Below are 19857 nucleotides of genomic sequence, written 5' to 3' on the forward strand. Positions count from 1 at the left end.
CCCTATTCATTCTATTCCCCTGCAGCTCAGGGACTTGACGTGAGTCATAGAAATAATGTGTACATATTTGTTATAGCCTCAGTTGGGGGTCTTGTCTAACTATCTTCCCTTCCAATAGGGAGCTATTAGATTCTAATGGATAATCTAGCAAGTTTATAAGCATTTATTGAGGAACAGACATTTAAATGCAGGCACACGGCTCTTGCTTGTTTTAATTCAAGTAACTAACATGTTTCTGGAGTGAGGAATTTGTTTTGTTTTTTTTTTCAATTGACCTAGCCAGCTAGCTACGTCCCTTTCTAGAATATGCTACCAATGTTTGACACTGACCATTACTCAGTATTTTCAGACAGCAGTACTACTGTAACACTCATTACCACACCAAAGCCCAGTAGTCATTGTGGAGGATAGTGACTGTAGATTTCAAAATCAGGAGACATCGGGTCAGATCAGAATGCCGTCTTAAGTTCCAGACGGGCCTTTGGGGAGCACAGCAGCACCGTATATAGCTTGTCTGTGAATGACTGTATTTACAAAGGTGCTGTATGCCAAGCCAAGGTTTTCCATTTTAGCATCCTAAAAACCAAAGTTCCGGATGTTGAGCCACAAGAGATCGCCTTTTCACTTAAAAAAATAAATATATAGGTTTGTGGCTACCTGCTTTCCCCGGAATGTGAGTGTCCTTGATCCAGAGTGTGTGGTCTTTGGTGTTGACGATGCTACTCTCTGCCTATCTGTCCTGCTGTGTACCTCCATCTTTTTTTTTCTGTCCCCAATGTTCCCCATCCTGGCCCACCTCCTGTCTCCTTTACACAGATGAAACCTGTTTTAAATGACTTGATATATCTTTGGATTTTTTTTTCCTATGTCCCCTGTACCTAATTTTAAAAACACAAAACGTGGTAAACACGTCTCCCAAATAAACTAAATTAAGTTGCTTTGTACTCCTCTGACCCTCGATTGATTTTTTTTTTCTTTCTTTTTTTAATTCTCTTTTTTCTGGGTCAGTGAATCTCAATGGCAAGAAAAGCTTGTCTGTCCATGGTGGGGAAGATTGGCCCCCCGTGCGCAGTGACCCCCTCAGACCTACCCCCAGAGAACGAGTCCTTCCCAACCAGAGTGGGATTCAAGGATTCGCAGCTTTCTCCTCCAAATGAAGAGCGAGCGGTGGTGAAATCTCAATTTGGGACTCCACTGATTGTTATTCTCTTTCCTTTAAATTTCCTTGGAAGTGTTATAGAGACTCAACTTGCCCATTCAACACACCAGGAAGAAGAGTCTCTTTTAGTTAGCGAAACACAGCATGCACACAATGCGGGCGTTTTAGCAATTGCAAGGGCCCCAGGAGCTATTCCTAGTTGCTGCATCTTGAAGACTTTCAGGGAAAGTTCACTTAGAATTGCAGACAAATCCCCCAGCAAGCTAGTCAGTAGCAAACCAGACTGCTGGGAGAACTGTGGCAGGGTGCAGGGGGTAAATTTTATTTGCAGAAAGCTTTACAAATCAAATCAAATCAAGCAAGGGTAGCTACCCATGTCCACCAAGCTATTAATATGCTCCTTTTAAAGCTTCCCAAGTCCCCCTTCTCAAACTCATAAGCAAACAAAGAAGAACAATTAGACTAGGACAATTATTGTCTCTTCCCCAAATGCAGAGTTCTTAAGCGGAGGCATCTGGAAACAGGTGGAAAACCGCTAACAGGAACAGGTTTAGCAGGAAAACAGGGGTGATGGCTTCTTCTCCTGAGCATTCAGCACCATCTAGTGTCCAGAATATGAATTGTCCCCACAGGACAGACCGTGCACCAAAGGGCACCGGTGGTTCCTGTGCGTATAATGACCAAGGAAGGCAGCATGTGTGGAAATCCTCGTCCTTGCCTCGAGGCATACGTATCAATTCTTCTACTCACACTGCATCAGTAGACACAGCAAATGTCCTTCAGACCCAGTAATCTAGTTATTTCAGCAAGAAAGTCTTTATTAGGCCATTTTTGTGCAACGTTTCCAATGGGATCCACTTTATTTCACTGACATTTAATGGGATGTATTTGAGACCCTTTTACCCAGTCACTCGTTAGGGACAGTTAACTCATGTGCAGTAGCTGGAACACACAGCCCTGCCATTTCTCCTTCCCAGACAGAAAGAATTCAGCCTGTGCCTGTAACCAGAACCTGGATCTAGCCTCCCTAGAGAAAGAAAGGGGGATTATTTGGTGAACATGTTTCTCCCCAGGTAAAATAGGTAGCCGAGGGTCCCATTTCCCATTCTTTTGGATCTTTTCTCACAGAAAAAGGAATGTCATGGCGAGATTTTAATTATACTCTGACTTGAAGATGCAACTTATTTGTCATTGACTCTAATTTTTTTTCAATGATTCTTTTAGATTGTCATTTCTTTTACATCATAAACGAAGCATCCCCCCCCCCAAAAAAAAAATTGAGAGAGGATAGACTTTGTTACTGGCTGGCTACTTTGCTTTTAGAGTATCCTTATTCATCATAAAAGCTTAGGCACCACAGAAAAGTCTTGGCCTTTAGAAAGACGTGCCTGCTGAGAAGCCCTGCTACAAAAACATGGCTCAAACCCCAAACCAAGACTTTGCTTTCCCCCTGGTGGCAGAACAACAGAATGACCCCAAATGATTTTTAGACAGATGATAACTTGCTGATTAAAAAACATACAAATTCCTTATTAACCACTGAACCAAGTTAGAGGCTTGGCGGGGGGTGGGGGGGGGCATCAGGAGAATCCAGATGTCCTTAGAACAATCTTCCTATTTAAATAGGTGTTTAATGCTACGCATTTTGACCAGGCAAATCTAATAACATGGATAATCATTGGACGGCTTGTTTGCCAAGTACCCACACTTGGCCACCCTTGATCGGTACACTTAGGTAAACCAAGTCAGCTGTGTCTTCACCAGGGCTGTATCATCTTGGGGAACCTCTGTTGTCTATGCTGTCCATCCACCACCAAAACATCCTTCGGTGGCATGTGCCTGGTCTTAGCTGGACCATGGTACACTGAATTTTTGTTTCATCAGGATGAACTTCCAAACTAGAATTTAAAAGACCACGTGCAAGACAGCAAGCACACTCCCACAGTTTGCACCTGCAGAAGTCACGTAGGTTGGCTCCTCTGTGAAAAGTCACTCAAGGGCACATCGGAAGCATAGTGTGTTGTGTGTTTGTTTATCTAGCTCTTTTAAAAGGTAGAATCTAACGGCTAAGCAGGCTACAATAATCAGAAAATTAATCATTTTTTTCTGATACAATAATGCATTTGTCTCCAAAAGATAAATATAATTTTATGCAATGCCTCGCTCCTGACAATAGGGATTTTACTAATGTATTAACTCAGATTCCCCCCCACACACTCCAGCCCTGGTGTGCAGTGCAGGAATTCATTGTTTGAATTTTAGTCAGGTGATACATTTGCTTTATTTATCCTTCTTCTTAGAAGCAGCATAAAACTTTAATTTTTAAGTGGCATCTGCTCTAGAATTAGAGCTAGCTATCTTTTTAATTTCATTGTTCCGTGGTGCGTTTTAAATATTTTACACTTTGAACGATAAGGAAATCTAAGCAAGCTTCCGTTCCTTAACTTCCTCTCCCCCTTCCCGTCCCTGCAAGTGCAGGGCTATGACGCAGGGTGGCGAGGTGGGTCGAGGGCTCTGGGGAAGGGTGACCCCAGGACATGGGGTGGTGGCAGGTAGCTGCCGAGGGAGGGGGCACAGGAGATTTGTTTTATACTGAACAAAATGGTAAAATGATAAAATTGGGACAAGTTGAGTAAATCAATGCTGTCAGAAAAATATAGAAATAGAGGTGGATATGGTCTCTGTCTCCATGCATTCATATATATGTGTATGTACATATATAACCTACATACATAGACCTGTGGACATATATAACACATATATGCATATATACATATGGATACATATATTTATGTATGTACATATACATATATCTATGTGTGTGAATATATATCATATAAATTTATATATACATACATTTATATATATTCATATATATGTATATTCATATATATGCACACATATATACATATATATTAATGAATATATATATGTGTATATATATATATGTATATATATTAACACACACACACCCCCAACTCTGTTGGCTGAGAAGGCCTGGAATCAATGACCTTATCAACAATGAGTATATTCTGTGTTTACACCTTGGTTTCTCAAAACCGTCTCCCACTACAAAGAACCAGGGTGCCCTGGAGAAAAGACTGACTCAATAGCTGTAGTAGGGAAAAGCATGAGATGAGCCTAGAACATCTTACTGAACCAGAAAGCAAAGACATACACTCTGAATGACGATAAAAAATGTCAAGATGGCACAGGGGCACACCTAAAAGGACTCCCGGGGGCCAAAATGGAGACCATTTGAGCATTAAAATAGATCACCATAGGAAAGTATGATAATGTGTCAGATCAAATGAGTGCATGCCAATAAATGTCAGCCAATAAATATATAAGGCCAAGAGGAAAGCACTCGCTTGGAGTCGGATGTCAGCTGGTCCACGCAGGTGGACTGGTGGCCATGGGGGGGTCACCATTTGGCCAATAATAAAATATTAAATTTGGTGGCACCTTTTTGGTCACGTTGAAATCTCTTCAAAGTAAATGATTTTTTTTTTTGTTTTTTCAAAAGCAGGTAAAAATATAAAAGGAGGCTCAGAGGTAAAAGTTAATGACCAACAGCCACAGGGTGGGAGCTACTGACATGGTGACTGGTGAGGGAACCCTCGGGTGGCTCCTTGATCACATTCTGGGTCCCACGTAAGTCTGGAGAAGTCCTTCACCATAGCTTCTGTGGGTGACGAGTCCTGCTCCCCGACATGTTCAAGTCTGAACATTAGAGAAGCACCTCGAGGCATGCAGATAAAGCAGGGTTTATTTAAAAAGGGGAACATAGACTTCTCCTAGGAGGGAGAGGGGGCCACAGCTGGTGTCCTGGTGTCCCCAGAAGCGAGGTGTTCTGCCTTTTTCTATGTCCTGGGCTTCCTCTGTTCTCCTGCCCTCTTGCCCTGATCTCCCTCCTTCCTGCGTCTGTGACTAGGCCCAGGGATGCTCAGGTGGGGTGGCCAAGAGGTGGGAAGCAGGTGGCCAGGGGAAGGGCCGGATGGAGCAGCCCAGGACACATTAGTCCTGTAGGGAGGGACAATATAATTTACCCTGGGACAGGGGACCTTAACAGGTTATCTTGACAGGGTGGAGGAAGGGCTCTGAAGCCATTTCAGTCTCTCAGGGGACAGTCTCCAACTTCCCAGATTCACTCAGATCGGCCTCCTGGATCCAACCTGATGGATTCACCTCTCTATGCTGACTGCCTGTCTGATTCTGGCTGCACCTTTCTCGTGCTAAACACGTTCAGTGATTTCAGCTGTTGGAGGATTCTTAGGTCCTCCACGGGCCTGGGTGCACGAAGCTGTCCGTGAATCCACAGGGTGTTTCCCAAAGGGCTGTGTTCTGACTCAGGCAAAATACAACTGGACTGTTATCTCGTGAAATTGGAATGCCACATGCTAGGAATGCAGGCTAAGAGGGTGCTGGTCTTCTTTGGTAGCTTCTTGGGCACGGTGCACATGGAAATGTGGGCAGCTCTTATCCATGTGAGCTACCTCTCCTCCACACGGTGTGTATGCAGCAGCTTTGTTTAAGTGTAGCTTTTTTGCCTTAATCCCTGTGAACTTTCATTCTGGATAAAAAGGTTGGCCCATGGGCTGGGGTTGTGGCTCAGTGGTAGAGCGCTTGCCTGGCATGTGTGAGGCACTGGGTTCGAGCCTCAGCACCACATAAAAATAAATTAATTAAAGGTCCATCAACAACTAAAAGAAAAAAAAAAAAAAAAAAAAAAAAAAATATATATATATATATATATATATATATATATGAAGGTTGGCCCAGCTTAGACTCACTATGAATCTCAATTCTCATCTCTAATATTCATGTATTCATGATCTTTCATTCAAACATGTGTTTTATGCAGAATTGGTCAATATAATGTATGCAGCACTGAGTTTTGTTTAAGTGGGTTCAACCCTACAATGCTGAACTTCATCTACAGAGATGTTTCCTGAAGGGTTTTTGCCATCAGTCATCAACAATCGTTGTTGCAGCATTTAAATGTTGTTAAAAATAGTTCTCTGTCCCTCTGCCCTGTGGCTTTAGAGATAAACTGACTCTCAGCTCCTTGATGAGCTTCAGGCCTTTGAAGAAATCCATTTTTCAAATGTTTCCTTATAAAAAAAAATGTATGTAAAAAAACCCCTACTAAGAACATTGTCAAAACCATTACACTTAAGAAATTTGCTTACCGGAGAAAATGCATTAAGATGACTAAAACACATTATTTCTTAAAAGGCACCAAGGACGGCTGGGCATATAGATCAGTGGTAAAGCACTTGCCTAGCATGTGTGAGGCCCTGGGTTCCATCCTTAGCACTGGGGAAAAAAAAAACAAAACTAAACTAAAAGACACCAAGGGGTTATCTTAGCACTATAAATGAAATGTTAAAAAAGTTATCAATGGAAATGGGATGGTTGATATCGAATAGGCAAAACCTCATTGAAATTGAATTCTTGTCCCATTAACCCCAAAGACTTGTTTTACAGAGAATAGCTCTAATTCAGGAAATCTTTTCGCCATCAGCCAAAGTCAGAAAATTCCATGGCTTGGATGCCTGCTGTACGCTTGGAATTGGTGCAAGGAATTGTTGGTGTCATCGTTAACAGAGTGTTTAATAAGTAACCTGTTTTCATGGCTGCTACAACCTCTACAACAAAGCAGTTTACCAACTGTCATCTATATGTTATAGAAAACACTGTAGAAAGTAAGAATGTTTGTGAGCACTAGGGCGGGTGAGCACTTGGCACATAAATTTCTAAGCAAGAGTCCCAATGATGTCATTCTCTCCTGTAGGAACCGACCACAAGAATGAACATTGACTGAGGGGTGTCATTGATCTTACTTATTTTTGCTAATTACATCCAAATCCAGCCACGAATTTGCATCTCGAGTTCTAATTGCCTCTGAGAGTTCTCTGCACAGAACGGTCGCTAGAGTGACTCTCTTCAGAACAGAAGTCAGAAATACAGGTTCCTGCTGATCTTGATGAATTAAAACCAAAGGAAGGGAGACAGTTTGTTTTCGCAAGAAGCCATCTGTTTGTTTGTGTACAGCGCTTGTATTGAAATTGAAGGAAATTAATCCGGTAAAAAAAAAAAGTATCAGAACTCATAACGCGGTAAACAAGAGCACTCAGGAAACATACACTCTGAGAAAACCAAGAAGCTAATGAGATTTCTAAACCTCTTTAGTTTAATCTTCTCTAGTCCCGAAGAAACCTCTCTGGTGTGTGTACAGCGTATGACTTATTTTGCATTGATTCTTGCTGCTTTGGAGCTCACAACGCAAATCGGCGACAAGTGCTCGATTAATGAATTAGTGGCTGTCAGCTTAGCAACTGTACCAACACGATCCTTTATTTTAGGGACTTCTCTGGTCCTTGGTTAATAGGCAGCTGAATTTGCCAATTTAATAAAAAAAAATAATAATAACACCTGTCCCAGACCCCTACATGTGCATAAAGTGCTGAACAGTTTCTTCAGGAGATCGCTGCCAATCAAAAGTGGGAGACAGGTGGTCAGGAGTGTGGCTCAGTGGTATAGGTGTGCTGATTGTACACTCCAAGTTCCATGTGTAAGCTTAGAGCTACAGCTAGCATTTTAGACCTGAAATCACCCCTGCGTGCTACCTGTCGAAGGCAGGAAGTTCATTTCTCTTGTAGCCTCTGAAACCAGTTGTAACCCATGGCAGGGATTCTTTGAATTTCCTTCTCCATTAAAATATCTTCAGTTGACGACACACACTGAAGAGTGCAGATTGCTAGATTATTCCCTTAGACTTTCTCTCTGGATGATTTGTGAATGAATATCATGCTTTCGGCTAAATGAAGCAAAGTGTGGTGGTGGTGCATACCTGCAATCCCAGCAACTCAGGAGACGGAGGCAGGAGGATCGCAAGTGTGAGGCCAGCCTCAGCAATTTCATGAGACCCTGTCTCAAAATAAAAAATAAAGAGGGTGAGCGGGGGTGGTGCTGGGGTTGTGGCTCAGTGGTAGAGCACTCGCCTCAATCCTCAGCACCACATAGAAATAAAATAAAGATACTGTGTCCACCTATAACTAAAAAATAAATATTTTCAAAAAAAATATTAAAAAAAAAAACGGGCAGTAGACATGGCTCAGTGGTTTAGCATCCCTAGGTTCAATCCCCAGTACCAAAAAATAAAAATAGAAAAATAAATGAAGAGAGGCAGAATAGCAGACAGTTCTTAACACTCCTGGGCATGAGTTTCATCTGTTAAAAATAGGGTTGGTGGGGCTGGGGTTGTAGCTAGTGGTAGAGCCTTGAATGTGTGAGGCACTGGGTTTGATCCTCAGCACAACATAAAAGTAAATAAATAAAGATATTGTGTCCATCTGCAACTAAAAAAATATTTTTAAAAATAGGGTTGATGATAGAACCTGTTTGTTAGGAATAAATGAAATAATTATAAATGAAATCAGTAACTTAACATCAGCAAGGGACTTAGCAATCATGACTGCTATTATTCCTTTTTATATGTATGATATCCAGTGAGACATACTTGTTGGATAAATGAACAAATGAATGATTATTCAAATGAAAAAATAAATTGCCAAATCAGCTATCCAAAGTAGAATTGGGGAACCTCTCCATCCAAAAAAAAAAAAAATCATAAAGATATATGGTTTTAGCCTAAGACTGTCTGTCTTCATTTTATAGGTGAGGAAAATTTAAATTCAAAAACACCAAATGACATGTCGAGTCAAAATCGGGCTATTCCGCTGGGCACAGGGGCACACATCTGTCATCCAGCAACTCAGGAGGACGGCAAGTTCAAAGCTAGCCTCAGCAACTGAGTGAGGCCCTCAGCAACTTAATAAGATCCTGTTTCAAAATAAAATATAAAAAGGGCTGGGGGATGTGGCTCAGTGGCTAAGCATCCCTGACACCAAAAAATAAAATTTAAAAAAAATTCACCAAAGGCGGGGGCTCTTCCTAGAATCTTGCTTACAATAAGATTTGCTCTTACCTCCTTCCCCCAGTCGAAAAATAAAATAAATAAAATAAAAATCCTGGGCTGTACCTACCTATTCCTGAGGGTGAGTGAATCAATAGATTTTTATTATGTGGCTTACAAAAGCTTTAGGCTTTGAAATAAGGGGATTTCTGTCCCATTACCTCGTCGCCGGCAGGACCCGCTATTCACTTCTCATTTCAGAAATGTCACTCATCCCGTAGTGACTAGAAGTGCCACTTATCACAATTTTGCCCTATTTGGGGGGAAACAAGCCAAAGCATATTCTACCACTCGATGAGAAACTGCTTAGGACCGAGACTTCTCTTTATAACAACCAGAGGTGTTTTCTCTCCATGATTGAATAAAAGGGAAGAACTCTGTGACCAATAGTGTCTTGGTAGCGGGAATGTGAGCGTGCTTTGATGAGAACTAGGGCCCCCCAATAAATGCTGGAGATGATCGACAGAGGGGAATGGATTTGGTTAGTACAGAATACAGACGTGCATCAGAACGCCTCATGGCAGCCTATAAACAGGCACAGACATCGCGTGTCAATTAAAAAAGAAAACGCGATACCAAAATTAAAGTCCCCCATGAAAGATCAGTTCGAATTGTCCAGAGGAGATTTTCATCTAAACAGGTTCACTTCATGAATATTCATCTAGTTCACAGTCAGAAACATAGGTCTGCGACTATAGGAGAGAATCCGTCCTTGTTCTCTTGTTGCCTGGTCTGGTTTGGATTTATCTTATTTGCCGTCGTTTGTTTGGTTTGGGTTTAGTATTGAAAATTTTCTGGAATATGGGCTGAATCCAGAATGTCGATCCTGTAGGCAGTGATGCGGCCTTTATATTTGATTCAAACCCTTTGCCGCCCCTTGTGCTCTCTGACACACGTGATGAGATCATCTGGCCTCGGAGGGTAAGAAATTAGGTGTTTGTGAATATAACTTGGGAGTTTATGAACTGTCTCCGATCAGCAAGCCTGTCCACCCCCAGCAAAACTGTCATGTAAATGTTGACCTTAAGAACTAATTGATAGCTGGGCACGCTGGTCCCTGCCTGTAATCCCAGGGGCTCTGGAGGCTGAGGCAGGAGGATAGAGAGTTCAAAGCCAGCCTCAGCAATGGTGAGGCCCTAAGCAACTCAGTGAGACCCTGTCTCTAAATAAAATGCAAAAGAGAGCTGGGGATGGGGCTCCGTGGTGGAGTGTAGCTTTACTGAAAATGCAAAGTTACCAGAACCTACTTTCTGTTTTCCCCGAGCATCTGCAGAGATTCAACCTCAGGGCTCCCAGGCTGGGTTCCGTCACTTGGGGAAGGTTCACATAATGAGCAATCTCATCTTTTTGTCTTCAGAACGACTTCCTGGCTCACATCTGGGCTTCCCAGATGACTGAGGCTGACGGGTCCCAGCCCAAGCCAAAAAAACCCAAAGCCAAACCACTCCTGCCTGCTCCCTCCCGGGTGCGGGGTTGGAGGCCCACCACGCAGACTGTCTGTCTCTGGTCTTGTTTCCACTCTCAGATCCCACCAGGGTGATGGTCCCCCCTTCCAGCATGGACGTCACGGTTGGAGAGAGCATCGTCCTGCCATGCCAGGTGACCCACGATCACTCCCTGGACATCGTCTTCACGTGGTCCTTTAACGGACACCTGATAGACTTCGACCGAGACGGGGACCACTTTGAAAGAGTCGGAGGGGTAAGTATTAACGTCAACTGTGCCCAGCAATCCCACAGGCTGGTCATGTGTTCCTGTGTGTCAAGGAGGAGACTGACGCTCCTAGGACTTGTCGTATGACGTCACGTTCTTCCAGTTCCTAGATTGCCACACTCTGCTTTAAACTTCAAAGCCCCAAGCTCTGTGCCCCAATCCATGCACTTGACTCTAGACCTGGTTAGAGAAGGAACTTCAGAATAGTCACCTCGTATGTCTTTAGACGACTGATTATCCCTCCCCTTGGCTCTTGCAGAAGACTCATGGTTGCAAATTCAGGATTTGCTTTCTTGATTCCGAAAGTCTGGTGAGGCTACGTATTACTTGCAGGCAATTTTGTTCCAAGTGCTTGATTTTTGAAAGGCCTTACTTTTTACAGTGCACATTATCAATAAATACATAACAAGGTTAAATCTAGACACAAGTCACAGTTTGTGTCTATCAGAACCATTCTGAAACTGGACAACATGATGCGTGCATGTAATCCCAGCCACTCAGGAGGCTGAGGCAGGAGGATTGCCAGTTTGAGACCAGCCTCATCGATTTAATGAGACCTTGTCTCAAAATTCAAAATAAAAAGGCGTGGGGATGTGGCTCAGTGGTAAAGTGCCCCAATCAAATTGGATGTCCTCGTAATCACTTACATGTGGCTGACGGCCACCCTTTGTAGGGTAGGTAGCTGGAGAGTGGCCTCTGACACTTTCAAGGGCTCTGTCGGGAACAGATCAGACCATGGGGGTGGGGGTCAAGGGGATAAGATGGCCCTGTCGTCCTGGGTAAGAGCATCGGTGCAGATCTCCCTGAACAGTTTGGTCTGGTTGGTTCCAAGGGAAAGTCTCTTTCTATGAAATTCTTACTTCGATCCTATTCTTTTTATATATTTGTTTCGTTTTAAAGATACAAATCCGGGCAAAAAAAAATTGGAGAATCACTAGAGCGCGTTCTAAATCCCAAAATCAGAGAGCATATGGTAGGTTCTGTGCTCTGAAATAGGCCACAGGAAGTCTCTTTGACATTCACGTCCCAGTGAATAAAGTGAATTAAGGAGATGGTATAGGCATGTCCTTACTGCCAACGTGGCTTCTATCTTAAAATCAATGCACCTTTCATATTCCCTATGGGAGGCTGGTTTTTTATCCAAACCTCTATTCAAGTGTTATATGTCACTTGAATATTTATATCTCCAGTATTATGTTTCCCCAGACAAAATATCTTAGGTAAAAAAATCATTAATAATAATACTGATAGCCGGGCACGGTGATGCACACCTGTAATCCCAGCGACTTGGGAGGCTGAGGCAGAAGGATTGTGAGTTCAAAGCCAGCCTCAGCAATTTAGCAAGGTGCTAAGCAACTCCGTGAGATTCTGTCTCTAAATAAAATACAAAACAGGGCTGGGGAGGTGGCTCAGTGGTTAAGCACCCCTGGGTTCAATCCCTGGTGCCAAAACAACAACAACAATAATAATAATATTGATGATGGTGGTGGTAATGATAATTCCTTCTATTTGCCTAATCATTTATAAAGCACCTTCTTATATATTAGCTCCCTAATCCCCACAGAATCCATAGGAAATAAGTTGAGCATCTATTATTTCCTGTTACTGAGACATGTTCAGTGCATAGTAAAAACTGGATGAAAATCCTAAGTATTATAAGTAACAGACTTTCAGATTTTAAAAACAAAAATTTCATAGCTCTCCTGGAATTAGCTTTAAGGTCTTTGACATGATTGTTTCAGAAAGAAAATTGATCATGGCCATCAATAATACCAGTTTAAATTTACTGTGTGCTTCACAGTCTGTAAAAAGGATTTTGAGTAGCCGCACAATCTGATTTGATTCTCACCGCACAGCACAGTGGAGCGAGACATCCATCTTTCAAAGGTCAATAAACTTAAGATCCAGAGAGATTAAGAGACTTCGATGAAGTCACACAGCAGGGGTCCGCCCAAGACAACTAAGTATCAAAACTTGAGCGTTCCCTTCGCTGTGTGCTTTGGCCTCTGTGCTAATCCCCCGACAGCCATTGGTAGCTTCTTCCATTGTCTTTGGTAAATATGAATGTGATGGGTTCTACTGACACACAGGATAGAAACTCAGGACTTGCTTTATTCCCAGTGAGAATAAGGTCTTAGAGAGTCCTATAGCAAAACATTATTAAGAATGGGGACTATGGCTGACTGTGTGGGTTCAAATCTGGCCCCGATTTTTAGTGGCTAAGTGACCGTTGGCAAGTCACCTCACCTGTTTATAGTAGAGTTTCCTCATCTGTGAAATCAAAAGAGCACCTGCCTCTCAGAACGTGTGTTTAGTGAGTTAATAGAACTAAAGCACTTGAAAGGTAGCCGCCATATGCAAAATACCATTGAGTCTCACCAGGTTGGTGGCCATTTGCAGAAGGAGCACTTCAGGGTCTGGGTCCGCTTTCCATTCTGGGGTTTGGAATGGGAACACTCGGGTGGATGGGTAGACCGTAAATTATTTTGCTATTCTTTGGGAGTTTGGCCTGTGGTATGGACCTATGCTTGAGCAGATGTTCACCAGGCTCTTGATGAACAGGGATAAGAAACCAGAGTCCTTCATTCAAATGCCCCCTTTGTGCCAGCCTGAGGAGGGATCTCTCCTGTTTATTAGAAGTCCCACGCTGTTGAATGCTGTAGAATTATTTCTGGGGCACAGAGACATCTCTAGACCGACCGGGGGATGTAATTAGTCCTATTCATCTGCTAATCAAACATGCATTTGGCATTTGGAAAACAAATTAGCACCCGTTCCACACTAGGTGATGGGAGATTTCCCTGGGGAGTCTGGTCTTCATAATCCTTTAATTCAAACCTGGGAGCAATCAAAATTGCTGGCTGTAGAACAAGGCTCTACAGGAAATTGCCAAAAGCCTCCAAACAGGGGTGGGAGGTTTGCTTCCTCTTTCCAAATGTGGAGTTGCAAAGTGCTGGAATGCCAACGCAGAGGGCAGGTGGAGGACATGTCGGAGAAACCCCCTGGACCAGATCAGGAGCCACCTTATGGTGGCAGAGTGTTCCAGGGAGCCCGAGAGGCCACACACCTGAGGTCTCTGGAAGGTGCCATCGGAAGGCATTGGCGCTGCGATGTGTCAATCAGGAGCATCCACAGGCCACAGCCTGCGTCGCTAATGTTGTCATCGGCCGGCGTAAAAATAAATCCATTAGTCACCGTGTCCTTCATGTGCGGAGGATGTTTAGAGCTCATTAAAAAGTAATGGTAGCCCACTTTCCCCTACTTTATCAGCAGGACTCAGCTGGAGATTTGATGATCCGAAACATCCAACTGAAGCACGCTGGGAAATACATCTGCATGGTCCAAACCAGTGTGGACAAGTTATCGGCTACAGCAGACCTGATTGTAAGAGGTATTGGATTTTTTTCAGACCCCCCCCCCCGCCCCCCGCCAATCTTTTGTCCTTAAAACATTTTTTGTGATATCTACTCTGGCACAGAGTTCTAAGACCTCAGTGGTTCCGAAGTATAGAGGAAATTAAAAAAAAAAAAAAAAAAAGACATGGACTACATGTTAGCAGTGGTGAGTTACCAGTCCCCAGAAGTCTCCAGAAGTTCCTCCTGGGGCAATGTCAGAAGCTATAACGAGCAAGCCCAGTTTCTTTATACTGAAAGTGACGCCTGCAAGCACCCCCAAATTACAAATCAGGGCAGCTGGGGTCCCTGTGATTTCCTAGAATGACTTTAGATTAACCAAAGCCAACAGTCTCAAAAGGGTTTCACCTGGGCCTTTCTGGTCTCCTCTGGGTTAACCACAGTGTTCTGGGCGGCTATTCGAACAGTAGTTTAAGAAGTTTATATCAGACTGCTACCAGATTCGTTTTTTCTTGTAAAACTAATTGAATTTTTTTAAATATAATTTTAGGGGTGACAGGAAACACCCCTTTGGTTGCATGGGATGTAGCGAATAAGCTGAGATGAATAGCAAAAACTAGCATTTGTGCGAATCTCTCGAGTGTCGCCAACTTGATGTAACCTGGACCTAAGCTAAGCTACGCCCACGGAGCCCGTTCCAAGTTCCGCTTAGTGGATTTTCAAGAAATACCTTTAAATAAAAATTAAAGTACTAGTGAACCAGGGTGCATACCAGAATCCGGCTGGTGCATGCTCGGGGATTTTCTAAAGTATTAAAAATAAAATCTGGGTCAGGAGGGTAGGTCAGGGATAAGGGGGCTCACCTCGCATGCATGAGACCCTGGGTGGGATCCCCAGCAACATAAAAAAAATTGAATAAAGAAAATAAAAATAAAGATGAAGCCAACCCAGAACATAATATCTTGGCTTGCAGCTCCTTGGTCAGAATTCCTAACTATAGGTGTCAAGCCTTCTTTAGCCAGCAGCTGAGCTCAGGTGGAGCTTTGAGAGCAAGAAAATAAAGATCCAGGAGATCAGCATTGGAGGCAGGGTGAACCAGGGAACAAGGCATGGTGGGAAATACCTCCAATTCTGTGCTGTATCCTCTCGGTAGAAGGTGACAGGGAGATGTGTAGGAATTAGCACCTTAAATAAGGTTAAAGATAGCTTAAAGAAAAATAGCGTTTATTTCATGTATGCTTTGGTTACCTTTAAATTGCCTTTAAAAAAAAAATCATTCAGTCATGGTGCAGATAAGAAGAAAAAAAAATCTTATAACTTAGGTTGATCTGCCCACAGAATATCTTAACAGAAACATGTTTAATTCTACTTAAAAAGAAAAAAAAAATACACCAGAGTCGATCTGCTCTCACCTTAGGGACAAAAGGATTCTATTGCCGGAGATTTATCCTCTATTTAATTAGGATAATGTTCAGATCAGCCGTTTAAACGCCAATAAATTAGACTGATAAATATTTAAATCAGTAATACTTGAAGTTCTTAAATGATATTGTATACTTCATTTCACAGAGAATAACATCGAAGTTGCAAACGCAGCCTAAAAGAAAATCTAGTTCTAATCAGTTAATAAGGCCAATAAATTAATATGCCATTTTAAACCCTAATCTCTCATCTTATCTCCTCCTGCTTTGTCTGGGCAGACTTTCTGCACATTGCAGTAGAGAGACCCTTACAGGAGCCTGCGAGAGATTTTGATGTTTGAATCGAGTATGGCTTTGAGGGCTGGGTCTCCCCCTCTCCTCAATCCATAGCAGCACCTTCAAAAGCCACCCCTGAGCAAGCAGCAGACACCAGCCTCAACCCAACCAACCATCCCTCTGTTCTTGTTTGTCACAAAAAAAAAAAAAAGTGTGAGGAGTAAAGATTTGTTCCCAGGGTGTAGGCTCCCTATTTACCTCTCTTATTGTTTCTTTTGCTGAGAAAAAACTTTTTAGTTTGAGTAAGTCCCATTTGTTGATTCTAGTTATTAACTTTTGTGCTATGGGTGTCCTATTGAGGAATTTGGAGCCCGACCCCACAGTATGTAGATCGTAGCCAACTTTTTCTTCTATCAGACGCCGTGTCTCTGATTTGATATCAAGCTCCTTGATCCATTTTGAATTCACTTTTGTGCATGGCGAGAGAAAGGGATTCAGTTTCATTTTGTTGCATATGGATTTCCAGTTTTCCCAGCACCATTTGTTGAAGATGCTATCCTTCCTCCATTGCATGCTTTTAGACCCTTTATCAAATATAAGATAGTTGTAGTTTTGTGGATTGGTTTCTGTGTCCTCTATTCTGTACCATTGGTCCACCCGCCTGTTTTGGTACCAGTACCATGCTGTTTTTGTTACTATTGCTCTGTAGTATAGTTTGAAGTCTGGTATCGCTATACCGCCTGATTCACACTTCCTGCTTAGCATTGTTTTTGCTATTCTGGGTCTTTTATTATTCCATATGAATTTCATGATTGCTTTCTCTATTTCTACAAGAAATGCCATTGGGATTTTGATTGGCATTGCATTAAACCTATAGAGAACTTTTGGTAATATCGCCATTTTGATGATGTTAGTTCTGCCTATCCATGAACAGGGTATATTTTTCCATCTTCTAAGATCTCCTAATATCCAGAGTATACAAAGAACTCAAAAAATTAGACAATAAGAAAACAAACAACCCAATCAACAAATGGGCCAAGGACCTGAACAGACACTTCTCAGAGGAGGACATACAGTCAATCAACAAGTACATGAAAAAATGCTCAACATCTCTAGCTGTCAGAGAAATGCAAATCAAAACCACCCTAAGATACCATCTCACTCCAGTAAGATTGGCAGCCATTAGGAAGTCAAACAACAACAAGTGCTGGCGAGGATGTGGGGAAAAGGGTACACTTGTACATTGCTGGTGGGACTGCAGATTGGTGCAGCCAATTTGGAAAGCAGTATGGAGATTTCTTGGAAAGCTGGGAATGGAGCCACCATTTGACCCAGCTATTCCCCTTCTTGGTCTATTCCCTAAAGACCTAAAAAGAGCATGCTACAGGGACACTGCTACATCGATGTTCATAGCAGCACAGTTCACAATAGCAAGACTGTGGAACCAACCTAGATGCCCTTCAATAGACAAATGGATAAAAAAAATGTGGCATTTATACACAATGGAGTATTACTCTGCATTAAAAAATGACAAAATCATAGAATTTACAGGGAAATGGATGGCATTAGAGCAGATTATTCTAAGTGAAGCTATCCAATCCCTAAAAAACAAATGCCAAATGTCTTCTTTGATATAAGGAGAGTAACTAAGAACAGTGTAGGGACGAAGAACAGGAGAAGAAGATTAACATTTAACAGGGATGAGAGGTGGGAGTGAAAGGGAGAGAGAAGGGAAATTGCATGGTAATGGAAGGAGACCCTCAGGGTTATACAGTGGAGGAGGTAGAGAGAGAGGAGGGGAGGGGAGGGGAGAGGTGGGGAGGGGGGAGGGTGGAGGATGGGAAAGGCAGCCGAGCACAACAGACACTAGTATGGCAATTTGTAAATCAATGGATGTGTAACTGATGTGATTCTGCAATCTGTGTATGGGGTGAAGGTGGGAGTTCATAACCCACTTGAATCAAAGTGTGGAATATGATATGTCAAGAAATTTGTAATGTTTTGAACAACCCACAATAAAAATTAAAAAAAAAAAAAAAAAAAAAAAAAAAAAAAAAAAACTTGTATGCACCCCTGACCATGTTATCATTTTGCTCACTGGGGACAATATATATAACCCCAAAGGCACACCCCATTGACCTACCTCCTCCATCCACACTCTACCTGCCTACAGTTACCACCCATTTAATCCACATCAGTGGATTAATCCAACTGATCAGGTCACACCTCTCACAATCTAATCATTCCCCGCCTCTGAATATTCTTACGTTGTCTTTTGGGGGACAGATCACGTCTAAACCATAACAGAAAGGAAGGAAGGAAGAGGGGAGGTGAAGGAGAGATAGGAGGAAGAGGATATTGTTGTCTAGATTTACCTGGGTTAATAAAAATCCCCAAAGACCCAAGGTTGCCTCAGCCCCAGCTGGGTGACTTTAGATGGGCAGGCTGAAATGTCACCATGGAAAATCAATCAGTTTCAGATTTCCAGATTCCTTAGCCAAGAGTTAGAAGGAGAAGATAAATCTGGTATCATCTGTGGATTCTATAAAGATGGTATATTTTAAAAGGAAAGAGGACGTTAGGGCGCCCCCTACAGGGAGAAGCAGTGAATCCCCGAGCAAAGTCTGACTCGGGGGAAATTGAATCCGACTTTGCACCCTCTGGGTGGGGTCTCTTATTTTTCCCTGTCTCTGGGACATGGCCCAGTGGTACTTGGGGAGGGCATCGGATTGCTCTCCTGGAGATCAGCAAACCCCTCTTAGGAGTATCTCTTTCCCCTTGACCCCTTATGACCCCCATCTCTCCTGAGACGCTCAGTTGTGTCTTGTTTCTGCCTGGGCGGAAATTTCCCTGTTGGAAACCAGGATGCATCTGGTTGGGTCTTTGCCCTGCGCCTGTTGCTCTTTGGTCTGCCTGCCAGTTGCTGTCCACTCCTCTGATTGTTTATCATTCCCACGCTTGCATTTAAGTCTGACTTCCCCTCCTTCCCGGGGCTTAAGGGCTTGGTCAGAAACAAGGAGAGTTGGGAGGGGTGAGAAGAAAAACACAGCGGTGACCTGCAGAAAGGACCTGGGAGGACCTTCAGACGCTCACCCAGTTCTGACATTGCTTTGAAGAAAGAGGAGTCTGTGACTCAGGAGCGTTGCTCCTATTCACAGCCGTCCCCCTTGCACACCAGCGTGTGGCCCTACTGGACACGGGGAGGAGCGAGGGTGTTAGTCATCCCCGTAAGGCAGAATTTTACAGAGCAAGGCAGTGACCCTCAAAGTTTTAAAGCTAGTTCTGCTCCAATGCACACATCCTTGGTGACCGAAAGGACCCTTTTCAGCAGAGAATGATCACGAAATCAGGAAGAGTTGTGTATCTTTTGTCACCACCGTGTCCGCAGAGAGCAGTGCCCATGACCCACAGGAGGAACCCACACATATATATAATGAATGGAGAAATGAGCTTGGACCCTTAGGTGGCCCAATATTCTCTCCTCGCATCAGGACAAATACTCTCCTGTAAGGCTCTGCTTGGCGGCGGCTTTCCTTATTATGAAGAGACCCCTGGAAGCTGGGGGCACGCCTCGTTGATCTGGGTACTTCCAGAGCCCTGCACAGGTCCCAACCCCTAGCAGGTGGTCATAAAGGATCTGTCAAGTGAGGAGTCGGGGAGGGAATCAAACGTCTGGTGGGTCATTTAGGTCATTTGTCATACTGATCTGACTCCGGGGGTCTCACTCTTTCCCAGGTCCTCCGGGTCCCCCAGAGGCCGTGACCATAGACGAGATCACGGACACCACTGCCCAGCTGTCCTGGAGACCCGGGCCTGACAACCACAGCCCCGTCACCATGTATGTCATCCAAGCCAGGACTCCGTTCTCCGTGGGCTGGCAGGCAGTCAGTACAGGTACCACGCTGGGTGCTGGGTGCTGGGTGCTGGGTGCTGGGTGTCTCTCGGGGACTTCCA

General features: G+C 43.3%; 1 protein-coding gene across 2 annotated transcripts in view; it reads left to right on the plus strand.

Annotated features, from left to right (window-relative positions):
* The window catches only part of Cntn4 (contactin 4), a 432714-nt gene that overhangs the window by 393039 nt on the left and 19818 nt on the right, over positions 1 to 19857 (plus strand). Inside the window, exons 12-14 of one of the 2 annotated variants that reach the window (XM_071605984.1) lie at positions 10666 to 10841; positions 14124 to 14244; positions 19639 to 19797. In XM_071605984.1, coding sequence (XP_071462085.1) covers positions 10666 to 10841; positions 14124 to 14244; positions 19639 to 19797 — 456 coding nt within the window. The remainder of the gene's footprint in view (positions 1 to 10665; positions 10842 to 14123; positions 14245 to 19638; positions 19798 to 19857) is intronic. The other variant, XM_071605985.1, reaches the window with a different exon arrangement.

This window comes from Marmota flaviventris, chromosome 20 (genome assembly GCF_047511675.1).
Source record: "Marmota flaviventris isolate mMarFla1 chromosome 20, mMarFla1.hap1, whole genome shotgun sequence".
Taxonomy (NCBI): domain Eukaryota; kingdom Metazoa; phylum Chordata; class Mammalia; order Rodentia; family Sciuridae; genus Marmota; species Marmota flaviventris.